Genomic DNA, 19,614 nt, shown 5'->3' on the forward strand with positions numbered 1-19,614 from the left:
AATCTTGCACTACAGTGGTATGCTCTGATCACTGAGGCATACGTGTTGTTAAGACATATGCTTCTCATGCAAATATGTTTAATGTTTTTCTTACAGGACTCAAATCTACCTATAGCTGCATTGAAAATGGAAAGCTAACCTAAATTCCTAAACAAGACAAAGACTAAGCACCTCTGACTTGTTTTACAGCTCATGTCAGCGTAGGAAATTTTCCACTTCTCTGTTGAAGTCCTTTGCAAAACGCAAGTGTAAGTTATGCTTTCCTTCTGGCATCAGCAGCAACCTTAAAAGAGAAAAAAAAAACCCCAAACACTCATTATACAATGTTTTTTCTGTGAGTATAGATAATTAAAATGCTTGTTTGCATTTTCCTTGCTCTTGGTTGCCCAGTGAGGAATCATAGTGGCTCTTATTTTAAGTACTGTCCCTATGTATGTGGCTGGAATGTGAACCACAGCAACAGCTGGAACAAGCATACTACTTGTCCCACTCTGGGGAGAATAGAATAAACCTAAACAAAATTTTTGTGTCCTAGACACAGTTTCTAGAAAACTTTCTGGTGACCTTCAGAGAAGATAAGATTCCAAAACTTATGTGAGATGCATCTTTGAAAGGTATGTGAAGTATCTGAGCACTTTTGCCTCTTTCGGAGAACAGTAGTTGTGCTGGGCAGTGAAATGTAGAGTTCTTGTCATTACCCAAACTTGGTTAGTATTTGTACTTTGTCTAATCTTTCTGCAAAAAGACAATCCAAAACTAAAATCATTAATTCATTAAAATAAAAAGGGAAGTCAGAACTTCTCTGGCTATACCAAATGCCTAGAAGTAGTACCTGTGAATAAGGTTAAATCTTTATAATACAAATATGAGTTTGACATGCCTAAAATTCTACTTTTTCTTCAAAAGAAAAAATTCTTTTGCTTTCTATCTGAGACAAACTTTATACATCAGGGATGTTCTCTTCTTTATATGGGATGGGCAATTCTTTAAATTGTTTTGTTCTACCATATACTAAGCAATTTCAACAGAGCTAAAATCATTTTGACTAATACTTGGTTGCCTTCATGTCAAAGACCCATTATAGCAAGAGGGGTCAACCTCCTTTTGGGGATGACAAGTGCTGTTTTATTTTGGAAAAAGAGCAGCAGTATGTGAACTTATCCAGCTTTTCTTGTGAATTCTGTCTGAATTTTATTAAGTCTGTTTCTTCCAAGATAAGCAGCACACAAATGCACAAACTAAAGCACTGTGTATGCTATTTCCTACTGCCATTAATGTTTCCTACTACTGTAATGCTACCAAACTCCAGCCATACCATGCACATGCAGAATGATGGCACACTCTTTCACCATGACAGAAACCAGCAATATATCTGCCCTATAATCAGAAAAAGCTTTTTCTACTTTACTACTAGATAAAAATCAAGGCAAGAAAAATTGATGGTAGAAGCATATGTAACTGAAAATGTACTGAATTTAAGCTTTTCCTTCTGCTTCACAATGCAAAATGTCATTTCCAATGCAACCAGGGAAGAATAGGACCATGTACCCCAGCATTAATTCCTGAGAACAGCATTAGTCTGGTTTCTTTTCTGACAAATTAGCATACAGCAGAGCCCTTCAGCATAAAGACATGAAAAGAATCACTGTTTTACATTTTACTGGATGGCAATTTCTAACAGTGTTTCCTCTTTGACTTGTCTTCCAAAAAGAACCTATCAGATTCTTGTCTAGTTTCTTGGGATAATTTGCCTTAGTCAGCATCTAGAGTATTTTGGCGCTCGGTGAAACCAAGCAGGATGATAGGTGTTCTGAACAGGGCACGTAGGAGTGATGAACCAGCAGACATGAAATAAAACACCTGCATGTGATTGTTAGGAAGATTTCTTGTTCTCATCTTTCCTGTAGCAGAATGCATTACTATGATCAGCAGGGCTGACTTGGAGATATCATTCATTTTAGTACTGAGGTGACACCAGTGAAACTGTTCCCTATACTTTGCATTCATAAAAATGCTTTTTTCCCCCCACTACTTCTGTTCTCCAGTGCTAATCCTCACAGTCTGTTATTAAGTAGTAATAGAATGCTTGCATTTGTGTGCAAATTCGTGAAGAAAATTCAGCTGGTAAAATCCTATCTTTTTATAGGAACTGTTTCCAGAATTTTCAAGTTATGCCGGTTTTGGCTGGGATAGTCAATTTTCTTCACAGTAGCTGTTATGGGGTTGTGTTTTAGATTTGTGCTGAAAACAGTGTTGATAATACAGAGATGTTTCTGTTACTGCTGAGCAGAGCTTGCACAGCATCAAGGCTGCCTCTGCTTCTTGTACTGCCCCGCTAGGAAGGAGGCTGGGGGTGCACAAGGAGTTGGGAGTGGACACAGCTGGGACAGCTGACCCCAAGTGACCAAAGGAATATTCCATATCATATGGCATCATGCTGAGCATACAAAGCTGGGGAAAGAAGGAAGGGGAATGTTTGGAGGGATGATGTTTGTCTTTCCAAGTAACTGCTATGTGTTAGATGGAGCCTGGCTTTCCTGGGGATGGCTGAACACCAGCCTGCTTGTGGGATGAGTGACTTAAGTCCTTGTTTTATTTTGCTTGCATGTGTGGCTTTTGCTTTAGCTATTAAACTGTCTTTTTCTCGACACATGAGGGTTTTTTTTTTCTATTCTTACTCATCTGATTCTGTCCCTGATCCCATGAGTGGAGGAGTGAGTGGTACTGAGTTGCCATCTGGGGTTAAACCACAACACACATAAAGCAGATTTTTTCTTGTTTATATTGTAATGTTTCTGAGCACACCAGTACATTTTCTTTTTCTCATTCTGCTTTTCTTAAAACCATTGAAAATTAATGGGACAGGTAGAAAGAATCTTTGAGGTTATTCACATTGGTAGGGCAGAGCAAACAGAAGTAAACTGTGTTTCTCTAATAACTGGGAATCTCTCTCCATTCACAGCATCTAAATTCCCTGTTCAACTGAATGGAACAGAAATGAGATCTCTTACAGCAAAAGGAATGCAATGGTCATAACAAACAACTTTGCTTGCTTTGATAAAGCTTAGGGAGTAGTGGTTCTGTTTGTGCAGTGGAAAGAGGAAAAGGAACTTACTTGGTTCCTCTCAGAGGGCCTTAGGAAGGAGCTTATTAAAATACTGTACTTCTTTTTCTGAAAGAAAAGTCCAGCTACCCTATTTGCACTGTAACTTGGTAGGGAAGTTTAGAATAGCTCTCTGTGTGGCAGAGACAACTTGTCCAAATACACTTTTTTTTTAACACTGGGTTTGAACTACTTCATTTCTCCAACAATGGTTTATAAAAATTCCATCATTTAACTCACCGAGAGCCTTTGATGTGCTTATGAATGTATTCTGCATGAGCTTGTGGGACCAAAGGGTCTTTCTCACCATGAATTATAAATGTGGGACATTTAATATCTGGCAGCAACTGTTGGCAGATATTACCTAGGGATAAAACAAACGACAGTCACACTTTGGTCCAAATTGTATGAAAGATGAAACTGCTTCCATAAAGGACTCTGAACTCCATTGGGTTCTAGCTATTGCCTGTCCTTGTGGATTGTGTGTGATTAATATATAGAAATATGTAAGCAGGACTATAATTAACATTCTTTCTCCAAAATCTTACTTTACTGCAATTTGCTCCATTAATGGATACTAGCACAAAAGGATACAGAGAATGAAGAACTTTTGTTCCATGTTTCCCCCAGGCTTCCTTTGACTCTTCAAAGCCAATACATGCATCTCATTGCCAGCTTTGTTCTTTTCAGCCTTAAGAGTTTTATGGCACTCACATTAAGCTGCATTTTGCTACAGCAGTTGTCAGGTTACAAGATTTGGTACTTTTTTGGAACAAATTAACTTAGGCTGTACTCATACCTGTTGCACCTCCCAGGCCCTTTGAGGTCTGCAATGTTTTAATGGATTGACCCTGGCTGGATGCCAGGCTCCTATCTAAGCCTCTTCATCACTCCCCTCAAGAAAGTCCACAGGGGGAGAGAAACCCAAATGAAAGGTTCCTGAGTTGAGACAAGGACCAGAGGAAGCACTCAGTGAATAACAGCGTAGGCAAAATAGATTCAGCTCAGGGATATTAACTGAATTTATTACTAACAAAATCAGAGTTGGATAATGAGAAGTAAAATAAATGTTAGAAGCTTCTTCCTGGGTTCTACCTCCTGTCCCTCTGTGGTGCAAGGAGATGAGGAGTGGGGGTTGTGGTCAGTTCATCACAGGTTGTTCCTACTGCTGCTCAGGGAGTCCTTCCAGTGCTCCAGTGTTGGATTCCTCCCACAGGAAACAGTTCTCCATTAACTTCTCCAACATGAATCCACCCCACAAGCAATGGTTTCCCATAAACTGCTGCAAGGTGAGTCATCTTTCTGCAGGGAGCAGTCTTTCAGGCACAGCCTGTTCCAGCATGGGCCCCCCACTGGGTCACAAATCCTACCAGAAAGCCAGCTCCTGTGTGGGCTCCTCTCTCCATAGGTCTGCAGGTCCCAGCAGGAGCCTGCTCCAGCATGGGTTTTCCTCTCTTGGGCACATCTGCTCTGGCATAGGCTCTTCCAAGAGCTGCAGGTGGATCTCTGCACCCCTGTGAACCTCCGTGGGCTGCAGGGACACAGCTACCTCACCAGGGCCTGCACCAATGCCTGCATGGAAATCTCAGCCCGAGCACCTGGAGCACGTCCTTCCCTTCCTTTTTCACTGGCCTTTGGTGGTTGCATAGTTGTTCCTCTCACATACTCTCACTCTGCTCTTCTCCGGCTGCAGTAATGTCTGTGCAGTAACTTTTTTTTCCTTCTTAAATATGTTTTCACAGAGGTGTTACTGCCATCACTGATTGGCTTGGCCTTGGCCAGTCCATGTCCATCTTGGAGAAGGCATTGCCTCTGCTGGACATGGAGGAAGCTTCTAGGCACCCTGCAACTCCCCTGGTACCAAAACCTGGCCATGCAAACCCAGTACAAATATGTAACTATTTGATATGAATTGTACTAAAGCTATTCAAAGGTATTTTCCCTACCCATTCATAATTTTATGCTTAATAGTCATTAATCTCATTAAGTAATTTTAATGGGTTTGCTTAAAGACTTTTCTGAATTTTCTCCCCTTTTTTTCCCTTATTCTTTAGTAACCCAGTTTCCAAACACACTGTCTAACTTGCCATCTTCTTGCAAGAGAATCTTTGGGAAAAACATTGTCGATGGGCCTTATGTTCCAATTTTCTTTGAGATAACTTTGTCTATTTGTAATCATCACCTTGCAGCTACCAACAGCTGTAAGATTAATGCTCATACATGTACACTTTCCTTAGCTCTAAGGTCAGAGGCTGTTTCACAGCTTTTCCAATTGTTTGGTTATTTACGCAGCCTTTGTTTGCAGTTCTACTGGTTAAATATTTTCATTTAGAACATTTTACCCATAGTCCTCAAACACCTGCAGAAATGTTGACTGTTTTTCAGGACAAGCACCAAGTAAATTTAGGTTATTTATCTAGGAACATAGTTGGCAGTCAAACTATCATTTCCTAATTTTCAGTCCTAAAACTATTTTGTACTATGACCTAAATAACTATGTACTAAATAAATAAGTACTAAGTACTATATAAATGTCTATGTACTAAATTCTATTTTCTCTAAAAGCATAGAACGGCAAGAAGAATCTTGGATGTTGCAACTTTATGCACCTTACTCAGTTACATTAAGTGTTGTCTCTTTCGAACAGTTAATTTCTTATGGTATTTCACAATAAAAGCTGTCTCATTCAGGGAAAAAAGAGCTTCATTCTAAAAAGAGCTTGAGTTATTTTGAGCCAGCACTGGCTTTGCTATCCCCTTTTATCTTGGACGAGTTTTATTAACACCTTTTCTTGTATCTGCTGTATCTGCGCCTTTGCTGCAGTGCCTTAACTTTAATTGCAAGGTGGCCTGTTTGTAATCTAAGTTGGAAAACTGGCATTCTCCTAGAAAAAACCTGCAGTCTGATAGCTGTTCATCTCTTGCAGCAAACATTAGCTTCTCCCAATATCAGACCCAGTTTCAGTATCTAGGTATTTCAGCTCCTTGTTCCATGTTTCGTGGTGGCTTTTTTTTCACAGTCACTTTATCTGAGGCATGTGCAGGCAGTGAAGGGATATCATAGACACAGATTCACCAGCCTAGGCTTTGCACTTCAGAAAAAAAAAAAAACAGTTTTAAGGAGATTCCAGAAAGGCTAAAATAAAATTGGACCTTAATTTGTTACATCACTTGGCTGGGAGAAAACTTAGTCCTGTGTTGATCCTATATAAAAATTCATGGAAAAAATATGACATGAAGGAACATTTTCCTTGTAGGACCTGCTGCCTGTTAATGTGCTGATCTTTCATTATGAGAGCTACAGGAAAATATGTATAAGAGTTAAAGTTTTTTAATACATTATGTATTACTGCTTTAGGCAAATTAAAAGCAAATTCCTTCTGAATCAAAATAGAACTGCAGATTATTATTCATAATATCCTTGGCTGAAAAGGTCTATGTAGAGTAATTGCAGAAATCTTCAGGGATAAATAATTATATTGTCTAGGTTACCTTTTTTTTGTTTTATTTTTAAACACCTGTGCGGTTTCAATAGTGTTTTTAAAATGTGGGTTTAAATTCTGAGTTCTCAAAATCTGAAGTCCCATGTTTTTTAAGAAGAACCTTGCCCTTTCACATGCCACAAGGTTTGAAAGTGTTCTTCAGCTCTGTTTTGCAAAAAGTGTAAAGAGCATGCCTTACTTTTGGTACATCTTAACTATGTCACCAAGAGATAATCCTTTGATACAGAGACAGAAGAGGAGAGAAAGATTCTGCCTGAGCAGAATCCTTCTGTTTAGTCTGCACAAAAGCAATTACTTAATAATGCAGTTTTGTGGTGGAACAAGAGGAGAGCCTCATCAGCTAATGTTTTCCATAAATGTTTTCCTCCCATACCTTTCTGGTTCTGTGAAGCATCTACAGAGTAATTGTGTTATTCCAGAGTGTGAGTCAGACCCAGCTTTTAATGGCATATGCAGAGTCCTTCCTTTACTGGCTGCTAGAAGTTCTGCTAGATTTTATCCAGACTGCCTGCTACTCTAATTGCCTTAGTTCAACATTGTGAAAGCCTTACCATCTGAATTTTCAGCAAAGCGAGATATTCCATCTACCCAAGCCTCACAGGTTTCTGCAAAGTACTTATGTCCATACAGCTCTTCCAGTGGTTTCTTGACCTTTTCACTCCATTTTGAAACATCTCGGATGCCTACATAAAATAATGTTGAAATATGTTATGTCCTTTCTAGCAAAAAGGTACAAACCACACCTAATATGGGGAAGTTTTCAAATCAGACTGCAAATACGTATTTCAGAACTGAAACTGCTACCTCTGCTGTGGTCTTCTGAGTTGTAGAGGAACATCTTGTTATTATGGTCACAAGGGAAAACAGAAAACTCACAATATTCAAAGGATTTAGTCCTTTGAAACTTCTGATGGTTCTTTCTGGAAGGCTTTCACAAGAGAAGTTCAAGGGCTACCTTGTGTATAAAAATGGGACTGTTTCATACCAGTGTGCTAGACCTGGCTGCTCTTTTTTATGTCCTTTAGCCTTTTGCATCGACTCTTCCATGGCTCCTACCAGCTTTTAGAGGAAGGAAGCTCTTACTAAAACATTCCACCAAGCTGATATCATGGTACTTTTGCCATAGTTTTACACAAAAACAAGTGACTCAGTAGAGATCTGTGACTCACACCAGGCTGGCTCAAACTGTACAAATAATCTGACATTTTGGTTATTTATTTATCAGATTTTTCTATTTTTTCCCTCTGAAATTTTCAGTACTGCTCACAAACTAGGTATTCAAAAGGGTTATTTTCACTAAATTATATTTCAGCTGTACAGCTTTGTACTGACAAAGTCTGAAACAAAGTTGGCACAGCAGAGGACAGTACTGAATCATCAAACTGCAATATATGCCACTAGCAAAGGTTTTCATTGGTTTCAAAAGGGAATTAAGGGAAGAAAGGAGTGAGGTGTTAATTAACAAAGAGAACCTGTCAAGCCAAATGACAAAGGTAGCAGTGACTGAAAGTATTTTATAACAGCATCTGATCGGAAATGAGTCTGCTCACTCCAGGCTAGGTGCTACTGAATAACTGTATTCCATATAGAACCTACTGTTTTATCCTTGTGGCTGGCATTAATTGAAATAGAGAAAGGAGAAGCCAATGTTGAAAGGACACAGATACCAAATCAACACCTTTCTCTCCTGCCAAACCCTCCACCGCAGCTAAGAAGCACTGATGAGCCAGTTGTAGAAGACTTGTGCTGATACTTTCTGAGCTCTATCAGCCAGGGAGAGATGTTGAAAGCAACAATCCACAAAGGGCAAAGGCTAATATTGCAGTGGGTGCTCTGTAAATAGGACTTATTTTTTGTTGCTGTTTGGGTTGGGTTTTCTTTTTTAAATTTTTTTTTTACATTTGAGTCTGTTGTGCAGGGAGAAGATGTGCATTTCATAGTTCTACAACAAGAATTTTCTAAATATAAAAGCATGTAAAGAAATAAAGCATTTCACTGCGCTAAAATGCATTTTGCTTTCTGAACTAAAATATATATATATTAATACTACTACTACCACTTCTAGTTTTAGTATAGGTGAGGTAAATACAGATGTGCAATATATACACTTGTAATATTGCTGAAGCCAGAGACATTTCACAGCTGGTATAAATGAAACTCCAGTCACTAAAATGAAACTATACTAGGTTACATTTATTGAGAGCCAACACAGTTAACTCTTTTAATTTCTGTGTTCAAAAGGAAATATGTCCCCTTTCTGAGTTCACCAGCCATTTATTTATTTTTCTTTATAATGAGAATGATCTCAGATTCTATTTCACTTGAGTGGAATAAGGACCAGAAATCCCATGTTTCTTTACTTTGCAAAGGTTTTCTAATGATAATAATTAACTCTTAAGGAATGCAAATGGTAAAGACACCCTAGGACATTTACTTGAATGATTAATTTGCTTCCTGAACTTAAAAGGTAAGTTATGAACTTGTTTTTTTACTGTCTATATTATATAGGCCCTAGAGGTAAAAGCTGTAATGAGCTAGCCCAGTGATTATCTGTGGACCTGGTTTAAAAATGTTGTGCAAGATGTGAGATTAGAAATCAAGCCTAGCATTTGATAGTATTATTTGAAATTTATTTTAATGATTTTGTTATAACAACAAATATTTGACTTTCTGAAAGCTACTGATAAGCTATTGTAATTTTTGCTTTTCATCGGGCTAGGTTGGTGAGGGCTTGTTAAGAAATCTGTTATATTGCTCCTAAAATACTTGTTAGAGAGTTTCTCACTATAACTTTAATCTATTCTTGTACCTAGCGATGTAGTGCATTTTGTTTCCTGTCTCTTTAGGTTTGTTGTGTCCTCAGCTCTTGTCTCCACTTAGCTGTTACATGACTAAGATTCTTGGGTCAAGTAGAAGTGAAAATAATTCATTTAGAATACGATGCACGGTTTGTACCTACCATTGTAAATTCTCACATCCTCTTGAGTAACGCTGGCATTTGCTCCCCAGACAACCAACTTGTGGATAAGATTTGGGTACCTCGCAGCAGCAATGAGTGCTGTAATGCCACCGTCACTCCACCCCAGCAAGGAGAACTTCTTAAACTTTAGTGCCTTGATTCATACAAGAAAGTTATATGCAAATCATCAGCTGGCTTTACAGCCAAATGTCAAATATTTCTTGAAAATTAACTTTAGACACAACACTACGTAGTTGAACTATAGTTAATCTTATAACTAGAAAATGTAATTTTCTTGCTATACATAAAAATGCTAAAAAAGGTCAAATATTTAGAAAACAAGAAATTACACCTGCCATTTCAATTTTCTATAACTCTTTAACAAAACAGGCTGTAGTCCTATTAGACTCTTGTTACATTTTTTAAAGCCCTCCAAAAAAAAGTTGATTTGAAATGGAGAGGAAAGATTTTTTCAGAGAGCCTGATGATATGAAAAATCCACGGATTCTCTTGGTGTGAAGTTGGGAGAGACTACCACAGTGTGGATGGTAAGCAATCAAAGAGTAAACTAAACTTAAGAAAAAGGAAAGTGTAAGACTTGAAAAATGGAAGCCAGTGATCTAGTTTACTGATGCTAGCTAAGCTAAAAAAATAATCTGCTCTGTAATAACCAAAAAATGCTTAAAGTACTTTTGAAGGATTGTATCAAATTTTAGTTGCTAACTCATGTTTTCTGAAGCTTGTAAGTGTGTATTTTGAATGTTACCATGGTCAGTTGCGATTCAAAACATTAATAACTAAATTCCTCCTTCTTCAATAGGAAAGCTTAGGGCAAAGAATATGACAACCAAGACCTTAATTCATTCTGATCAGTGACAGAACCTAAGGGAATGGCCTGAAGCTGAGTTGGGGGAGGTCTAGGTTGGATATCTGGAAAAGGTTTTTTACCCAGAGGGTGGCTGGGGACTGGAACAGGCTCCCCGGGGCAACGGTCACAGCACCAACCCTGACAGAGTACAAGTGTTTGGACAATGCTCTCAGACACATGGTGTGACTCTTGGGGCATCCTGCACAGGGCCAAGAGTTGGACTCGATGATCCTGATGGGTCCCTTCCAACTCAGCATGTTCTGTGATTCTATGAAAATGCTTTCTACTAGAATTTCAAACTCTTGTGTCCTCATAAATCATGGTATGTGGTAGGGAGTACTGGCAGTCACAGGAGAGAGGATTTTGTGTGTGTTATGTTCAGTGGGGAAGGTAAAGGCACTCATGAGAAAATATATCTGAAGGTTGTAGGGGGACAATATTCAACGGTTAAGCAATACTTGAAGTTTTGCATATAGGAACTGCAGCTCATAAACTCATTCACAAGAAAATATATTTCAGTGTTTTTGGCTTTCGTTCTGTAGAAATGACAGCCTTTTACATGTATTTAAGGAACATATTGCACTTTTGGATGAAAAGGAGCAAGCTAGTTGAATGAGTTGCTTTGGTGCTTGGTGGTGTCAGAAGTCCAGGCCTGCTTTGTTGTGACAGAAGAAAGCAAAAATGGAGGCAATGAGAGAAACAACTACAGAAGGAGAAAACAAAGTTTCTACTTTGCTTGTAAACTTGATACTCAAGTGAGGCACAACTTTATTAATCAACTATATTAGCAGATATTTAGCAGACTTCTATCCCTATAAGGCTTTTCTGCTTTTCTGTTTTTGGCTTCATCCTCAGTATTCTGCTCACCGTAATTTTGACATATTTTAGATTTCACTCTACAAAGCTATAATTACTGAACAGAAAATAAATAAGGTAGAGGAAAGAAAAGGACATGTAAAGTAAGAGCTGACAGCAAGAAAAGAGATCTTCGAATTTTTGCAGCTGATCAGAAGGTGGCCCTGGTCTGATGAAGACCTAGGTAATTTGTATTCAACTTTCACTATTGTGCTGCTGAAGGGTTCCTGGTATCTTGGCAGATTTTGGAGGTTGGCAGCAGTGCTTGTAAAGGTTAAGTTTTTGATGTTGCTAGTGTTCCTCTACTGCCAATAGCAAATAATGGAGCTCAAAGTTGGCTGATAAATGGAATAGCTGATTAAATGTTTTGTTTTTCATGCCAGGTTATTTGAGACCTATTTGCCTCCAATATTTCTCATGTTTACTAGCTTTTATCTTGGTGCATTCTTTGGGGTATCTCAGGATGCCTTTCCAGCAGGAGGAATTAATTTTATCCTTTGCAGCCTTCAGAAAAACAATGTGATGTAATAGATATGCAGGATAAGGTGTGCATGTTTGCTTGCTTTAATTTTTAACTACTTACAGTACAGGTCACTAACCTGACACGGGCAATAACCTGAAAGCTGGTTGCACAGCACAGTTTTGTGGGTGATTTTGTGCTGCCTTTACTCAGTGAGTGAACAAAATTTCTTTTGAAGTCACCTCTTCCCCTCAGGCCTATGTGCAATGCAATGCAAAGACCACATACAATAGTGAGCTGCAACACAACATCACTCTGCACTGCAGAGTATGTTTTCACTGCATCACAGGGAGTGTAGCACAAGCAAAAGTTACAGTTGATCTACAAAAACACAGAGAAGCCCAAATCCATCCTTTTGCTAGGATAGTGTTTCTGCAGAGTAAGAAGTCCTTAAATATCAGCACTAATTATTTCCCTAATGTTGTTTTAATGCTATTGACTTTGCTAGCATCAGACATTGGGGTGGAGGGCAGCAAAGTGGACTTTGGTGCATCATACTCCTTTTATTTCAAGCAAACTCCTTCACAGAACACAAATGGAGATACAGAACAGTGTCTTCTGCATAAAGGTGGTAAATACGCTGCAGAATTTTAGATTTGACTATTTCACAGAAACCTTACAACACTCACAGCTCCAGCAGAGACACCAGAATCTGAAGGAGACTAGAACAAAGGTTCTGAAAGTTCACTCATATGGATGTGTTTTTTGGCTGATTGTAGGCTGGATGATGTATATAAACCATTATATTCTGGAAATCATAGTTGGAATGATTCATTGGGATTTGTGCTATCCTTTATAACACCCTAAAATAGAAGCAAGTCACCCACGCTTGGTAACATTTTAGTAAGTTTTTATTATATGCTTATATTGAGAAACATCTTCAAAAAAACAGGATGCTATGCTTCATTTGCTTTGGCAGCTCTAGAGATTGGTAGGCTGCTGTCTTGTTTAGCTGGAAGCTACGTGGTTACATTCTCTTTGGGGAAAGCTCTGTTTAATATTTTGCTTTTTTTTGGTGTTTGAACAGAGACAACAAAGGGGGCTACAACCATTTAGACCACAAGTTTGTCACCTATTCATGGCAGCATCTTTATTTTCTTTGCTAGTGTAGCAAAGAAATTGAAGATTTACAGTACAGAGAGATAGCTTCTATGGTTAGAGGGCAAATCTGTGTCTTAATCTCGATTCTGCTGTCAGACTTACTTTGTTTCACTACACAGAATACACCTGGAAGGCCACATTTCCAGCTTCAGATGGGTTTTCAGCAAGGTTATTGTTTATTACAGAAATACAGTTGGACCAACTGTCTGAATCTTGCCTCATATTTTTTTGAATTTTAATGCTCTGCCAACATTCTTAACATGACCCAAGAGACTTAATATAAAAAAGCCAGAATAATAGTTAAAGCTAAACCAGAAAATAATGTCAGCAGTTATAGGACAGAATAACAGAGGAACACAGAAACACAGATTTGAATATAAAATTCTGCAAGAAGAAGAAATACTAACAGCTTTAGGCCATATTCTTTATAACCACAATAGCTGTATTAATTAGTAAGATTTGGTACGGTCATAGGAAGCCTTTGATTTCCCACAAAAATTGCTTCAGTAATACACTGTAAAATGCAAAGCATCAAGTTAATTTTTAGAACCAAATGTTTCTTAAAATGGGCTGCTCGAGGCAAAATGCCAAGATTCGATTTGATAGAAAATTTTCTAAGAGCCCTTCAGTATTGCAATCCCTTCAATTAAATGACTTTGCACAGACTTTGTTTCTCATACACATATTTAACTAAACTGATATGGTTCTTGGCTGCAAAACTCTTAGGGATGGGTCTTAGAATAAAAGCATATTGCTTTATATTAATTCCCACTGCTGAACCTCTATGCATCTTACAGAATAGGTGGAAGAAGAAAATATTTTCTGGAATAGCGTGCATATGCTCACTTTTAAGCCTTTATTTGTATGGTCTTTTCATAATCTGCTGTCTGCTGGAAACAACTGTCCTCCTTCTCAAAATTTAAGGAAAACAGCTTTTAAAACAAACAAACAAAAAGGAATAACAAAATCTCATAATAGATCTACCTGCATAAGATCCACAGCATCTTTTGCATCCCTCTCAAAGAAGTCTGGAGGAAAGTCTCGAGATGGAGGAATGGACTTTCCATATCCCCGAGGATCCCAAGCAACAACTGTGAAAAGTTGCTTATTCATCGACTTAAGCTGCGGTCCAAAATCAGTTTGACCACTCCCTGAAACATGACAATTTTTCAATTTTATTAACCACTATACTGTATACATAATACACATACTCTAAAGGGAAAATGGGGAAAACTTTATTCCAAACAAGACATTATCCAACAAATGAAGTACTCATTAATTGTAACTATGCATTGCAACTTTTAGACAGGAAGTGCCACAACTAAAACCTTTAGAAGCATCCGCAGTTCAGAGCAAACCATTTCTGGTAGGTTATGCAAGGTATGCAAGGTTATCAAGAACAGTGCTCTCACATATGATTAAATACAGTATCTTGATCTGAGTTACCTGAGTAGGGATGTATCTTTGACACATTTAAAGCACTAGCATGGTCATTGCTGTTTACCTGGGCAGTACAGGTGAAACTGAGAGGGCAGGAATATTTTGCTACAAATGTGTAAGTGAAAAGCACTGTGCCAGACAGTTATGATTTGATAAAGTACCTCTGAATATTGGTGCTTAAAGCTGACCTTTAAATGCTTCGTTGCCTGAGGAGACTCTGGTGACACAGAAGAATAAAATTGTATGTTTTTTATTTTTCTGGTATGTAAAAATAAGCCACTTACAGCCATTTTTTTCTGATGCAGAACACCATTTCTATTATTAATGACTCAGACCGCCAAAGGATTAAAAAATGAAGTACTCCCATTTATTGTACTAAGCTATCAGTGAATAAACATAACCTAGCATGAAGGTAAGACTGCAGTTTATGTCTTCTTTGTGTAGTGGTCATGTGGTAACAGTATCAAATGCTATTTGATTTAAAATTGTTCAAATTTAATGTGCTGAAATATAAAATTTGCTATCAATTACTGTATTAAAAGGCAATTTAAAGCCATTTAAGAGGTTTTTTTCCTGTTTACAGATTGGAAAAAATCTGTCCTTAGATACCATCAACAGGTCTAAGTTATAAAAGAGGCTTTATATAGCCTGCTATGATGATAGCAATGTATGCACAAAACCAATAATAATAAATAATCATCAACAACAATAATATTGTTCACAACTGAAGAAATACATTATTTCTGTTTAAAGAGTTTGCATTGGCAACAGGATTGCCAGTTTAAAAAGCTGTTTAAAATCAAGAGGTTGAAACATATGACTACTTGAAGGATGACTAGCATTAATTTTTTTCCACCCTCCCCCTGAGAATTCTTTGAAAGAAAGGACCACTTTGTGAAGACTTGAAAACACTACTGCCAAGAAGAACAAATGTTTCTTGCTCTTCAGTTCTTGACATTTTATCATCTTATCCAGCAATTCAATTAAGCATTTGCCCAGCTCTGAGCACAGTAACAGTCCTACTGACATCCTGCCATGAACTGTTGGTAAGTCTGATGGATCCCTTAGAACTGCAAGAATCCAGAAAAAATAGGCTGTGTTAATTTTAAAAGACTGTTATCAAAAACAGCAGTTTCGATGGACAGACACCACTTAGCCAGCTGAACCTGTTGTCCATCTCAAAAAAACACTAAGAATCTTAATGATGTTGCCCTGAATAAACAAAATATGAAAAATACATCTTTAAGGAAAAAAAAAATTAACAGTGACTTTTTCCCAATGAAAGGGTTACATTATGTTTATTTATGAATTCTGTTGGAATCCATCCAGCTTCTAAAGAGGAATACATAATTCAGTCTGTGTAACAAATATAGCTGACCTGATTTTCCCCCCACTTCTGCTCTTTTCCACCTTATGCAGCTATTTGCCACATGTGCTGGACATTGCTTTTGGACAGTTAATTCCAAAAGTGCAAGTGACCACCAGGTAAGCCAAGACATTGTATAAAAGGTGCCTAGTGAGATAAATGAAATCTTCTAAAAACTTAACTGATGGCAACAACTCTTGCATTTTCCCTTCTGTTGTAAGTGTAGCAATTTTCTTTTTAACGACAAGTGCTCCACATTCAGGTGTTGAATACATTACAAAATAGTTTTGTGCATCCTTGCTTGAGACCAGACGGATAAAGGGGTGGTTGCTCTACAAAGACAAGATAAAATCTCCAAACCTAGCATTCCTGGAAGCAGAAGAACTGCATGGCTTCCTTCTCCTGTTTGCTGATAATGCAGGTGGACTCCATTCACTTGGATTTTGGCAGATGTTATTGAAGTACTAGGGATAGGGAAAGAGGAGAGAAATTGGAAAACATTCAGATAGTTAATTTTCTTTACTACCTGGTCACTCCAGGAATACAGAATAATAACATTTCCTAGATATTAACGGCAGCAGTGTGAGATTTTAATGGGTCACTTGCCTTTCATGGGTGCACAGAAGATTAAAAAAAGCTTCTCAGGAGCAGAGAAGTATTCAGTTGTGACCATTATGTAGCATTCATACCTAGGCTAAAGGGTTGAGGGGGGGAAACAGTCTTGACAATACAACCAGAAAAATATACAGGCAGCTTTAAATGGCTACAGAAACATTGAAATAAATACATTACAGAGGAGAAACCTCATTGTGTCACAGCATAACTCTTGAAATGGCTGGTGTTCACCTTGCCATTACTAAACTGAGCCTCTTCACCTGCCAGAGAAACCACAATCTATTGTTGCTGTTCCTCATGAACCACAGTGCCTGCAGTGAAAACCACTTTGCACTGAGATGAGAGTGGAGAACAAGAATGTGATAATATTTCTGTCAGTGTAATCTCACCAGGAGATAACAGTTAATTGGAAAATACCACATGAGCAATAAATCCACCCACTAAAAAATCACCACAGAAACCACTGCACAGGCCATCCCTCAGCCCCAACACTTACACCCCTACACTACTCTTCAGTACAAAGCAAGACATATGTGTAAATGCAAATAAGTGACCTGAGAAACCACGTCCAGATACAAACCCCTACTGAGAAAGCAGAAGTAGCACAGATTCAAAGTATCTTCTTAACAGTATAAACCACTACATCTGTTTTATCAGGCAAATTCGTGCCCTAATGGTTTCAAAACACCTTTTCAACAGCCTAACTCATTTGATTTAAAGCTAATATGATAAAAAGCATGCCATTTGATTACCTACTGATTAATCATAGTTTTACCTAGATTAAATATTCATGTCCTATGAATTCAATCACTGTGAATTTCATATGCATAGAGACATGTTGTTTTCTAGTCTTAGATATAATAACAATCTCTATTCCATGTTGAGCACTGGGCAATTCATCAACAGTTTAATTTTAATATATAAAGCCTGAACTACTTACAGTTTGTATAGAGTTGAAAGTGGTGGATTACAGGTAAAAACAATCCCACTAATTTAAACCCTTTTCACAAGAAAAATTAACAATAGCTTCCAAACTCAGGTTCCCAATACATTAAGTGGCAGCTAAACCACAGAACCTCTTCAACACAAAGGCAATTTCGATTTCACATAAAATCTTGGGTCTATGTAACCCATCATGCCACATGCCTGAATAAAAGCTGTGACTGTGCAGAATAGTATCAGCTCCTTATGTGCAGACCCAATTTGAGAATTGGAGTACAAATGCAGATCCGTGGCAAGGGTACAGCTCAAAGAAATTCATTGTGTAATCATTACTTCAGTGAGTTTTGCTGAATTGCTATACTAATGTGATCCAAATGATACTTTGACTGTAACGCTAAACCTCCTTAAAGTCCATATATCACATTTGATGTGGTTTATACACCTCACAATTAAAATTCAGCATGTAGCACCCATATGGCTGCCCTACCATTTTGAATACTGACTTTCACTTTTTTCTTCATAAGGGTTTTTTATTCTTCATATGCCAATTTTATTTTGTCATTAATTTCAACAGGTATTTTATTATAGTTCTCACCATAGTATATCAGCACACTGCTCTTGTCTTTTAAGAATTATGTGATGGGTATTTTTTGTTTATGATTAATAATTGCCAAAACTACTTTCAGTTCCTAACAAAACAGAAATAATCAACATCTTGTAACCTTTTTAAAAACAGGTTAGCAACGTACAGTTTAATAGACAGTTATATATTCTGCTTTCCTGACTCAGATTTTTTTTCCCACATAGTTCTATGTATTTTTAGGATTAATTATTAACATCAGGGGCTTGAGAATTTTGCTAAATCTGTGACGTTTTTCCATTCTTGGATTATGCCTCAGTGTGAAGTCCACTGAAATCCAGGCGTTTCACCCAGAGGGTATTTGAAAAACATTTTGGACTAACAACAGATGAGTTGAGGTTTTTATGCACTGAGAAATTGTATTAGAACTGGGAACACCTAAGGCATACTTAGTTCTCCCAATACCAAATTTCTGTGGGCCTGAAATCACTTTATCAGTGTGCTTGTCAGCAGGATGACTTCACTTCTATTAAGTTCCCATAAACAATGTTTTTTCCATTGGTTGACAGAATTGGAAACCCTGGTAAAACAAAACAAAAAAAACCCACCCTGGTAATTTGAATTAGTAATGTTAAGGTATATAACTCTTTGAGAAGCACTGGATACCTACTGCCTGTGTTTACCAAGGCAGCACAGACGCAGAGTGGGCAGATCTTGTGTTTCACCTCGTACTCTGTAGGAGTGCAGCTTAATCTGAGAACTACCTCTGTTCCAGCTGTGCTACAGTACGTCTTACTCTTTATCTGTGCAGGGCGAAAAAAAATTTCGGTATTATGTCAATTTTCCTCACTAGAATCTGCGGAATACGCAGTATGATATAGATTATACACATGTGTTGTCTTGGCGACCTCGGCGACCTCCAGGGAGCCCCTTACCAGCCGCGGTGGCCGAGCGGGAGGCGGTCAGCGGCACGTCCCGCCCTGCGGGGCAGGGGAGGGACCAGACGGCGCTGCGGAGCCTGCCTGGTACAGATCCTGGCAGCGCAGGGAAAGCAGGAACAAGCTCCACAGGCACTGTCCTGAGCCCCCACTTTGTCACCTCCGCCCTCCCGATCCAATGCACGCCCCCTCCGCTAACACGCTCTGTCCATCCCGCCGCCGGCCTGACAAACATCCCCTTCCCCGAGCCGCGGGGAGGGAGGAGGGAGCTGGGAAAGGGAGAAGGAGGCGGCTGTGGATTTTACCCGTAGCAGGCGGCCGGTCCGCGGGCCGTGAGCGGCGCTGCCCGGGCGGGCGGCTGCAACTGCAGCAGCACCAGAGCCCGGAGGGTCCGGCCCGCGCTCCGGCAAAACATTGCACACATCGAGGGCGGCCCGGCGGAGAGCAAAGGAGACGGGGGGCCGGGCCACCTCCGCGCCCGCGTCCTGCCCCCGCCGGGGCCGGCCCGCCTTCCCCTCCCGCCGGGCGGGATGCGGGCCGCCTCAGGGGCGCGCTGGGAGAGGGGCGGTGCTCTATTCGCACTCTGATTGGTGGATGCAGCTGTCACTCAAGGCAGGACGGGGAGGATTCGGCTTCTGGGTTGTGGCCCCGCCTCCCAGCGGCGCTGATTGGTCACCCAGAGGGTCTGTCGGTCCGTCCTCCCGGGCCGTTTTCCCGCTTCCTGGTCCCGCCGTGGAGCCCTAGAAGGGATAGTGCTGCCCCCCCTTGAGAGCACAAGCGAGGGTTGAGGGTTTTGCCCTCTCCAGCCGTCTCCAAGAGTAGAGC

The 19,614-nt window shown here is 39.3% G+C and overlaps 1 protein-coding gene across 1 annotated transcript; it reads right to left on the reverse strand.

Annotated features, from left to right (window-relative positions):
* Nucleotides 1-61: 61 nt before the first annotated feature.
* Nucleotides 62-19,239, reverse strand: BPHL (biphenyl hydrolase like). The gene is made up of 7 exons (XM_066325406.1): nt 19,095-19,239; nt 16,075-16,178; nt 13,893-14,059; nt 9,565-9,718; nt 7,157-7,288; nt 3,344-3,467; nt 62-283 (listed from the first exon to the last, which is right to left on the reverse strand). Exons 1-7 carry the CDS (start codon nt 19,211-19,213, stop codon nt 196-198), a joined length of 888 nt encoding a protein of 295 aa, XP_066181503.1. The 5' UTR covers nt 19,214-19,239; the 3' UTR covers nt 62-195.
* Between the last annotated feature and the right edge of the window lie 375 nt (nt 19,240-19,614).

The sequence above is a fragment of the Sylvia atricapilla genome, chromosome 1, assembly GCF_009819655.1.
Source record: "Sylvia atricapilla isolate bSylAtr1 chromosome 1, bSylAtr1.pri, whole genome shotgun sequence".
In the NCBI taxonomy this organism is placed as follows: domain Eukaryota; kingdom Metazoa; phylum Chordata; class Aves; order Passeriformes; family Sylviidae; genus Sylvia; species Sylvia atricapilla.

Coding starts and splice junctions, on each gene's coding strand:
- BPHL (XM_066325406.1), bottom strand. CDS start 19,213: ATGTGTGCAATGTTTTGCCGGAGCGCGGGCCGGACCCTCCGGGCTCTG. Junction 14,060..16,074: donor TCTGCTTCCAGGAATGCTAG/GTTTGGAGATTT, acceptor GTCATGTTTCAG/GGAGTGGTCAAACTGATTTT. Junction 284..3,343: donor AAGCACATCAAAGGCTCTCG/GTGAGTTAAATG, acceptor TTCTCTTTTAAG/GTTGCTGCTGATGCCAGAAG.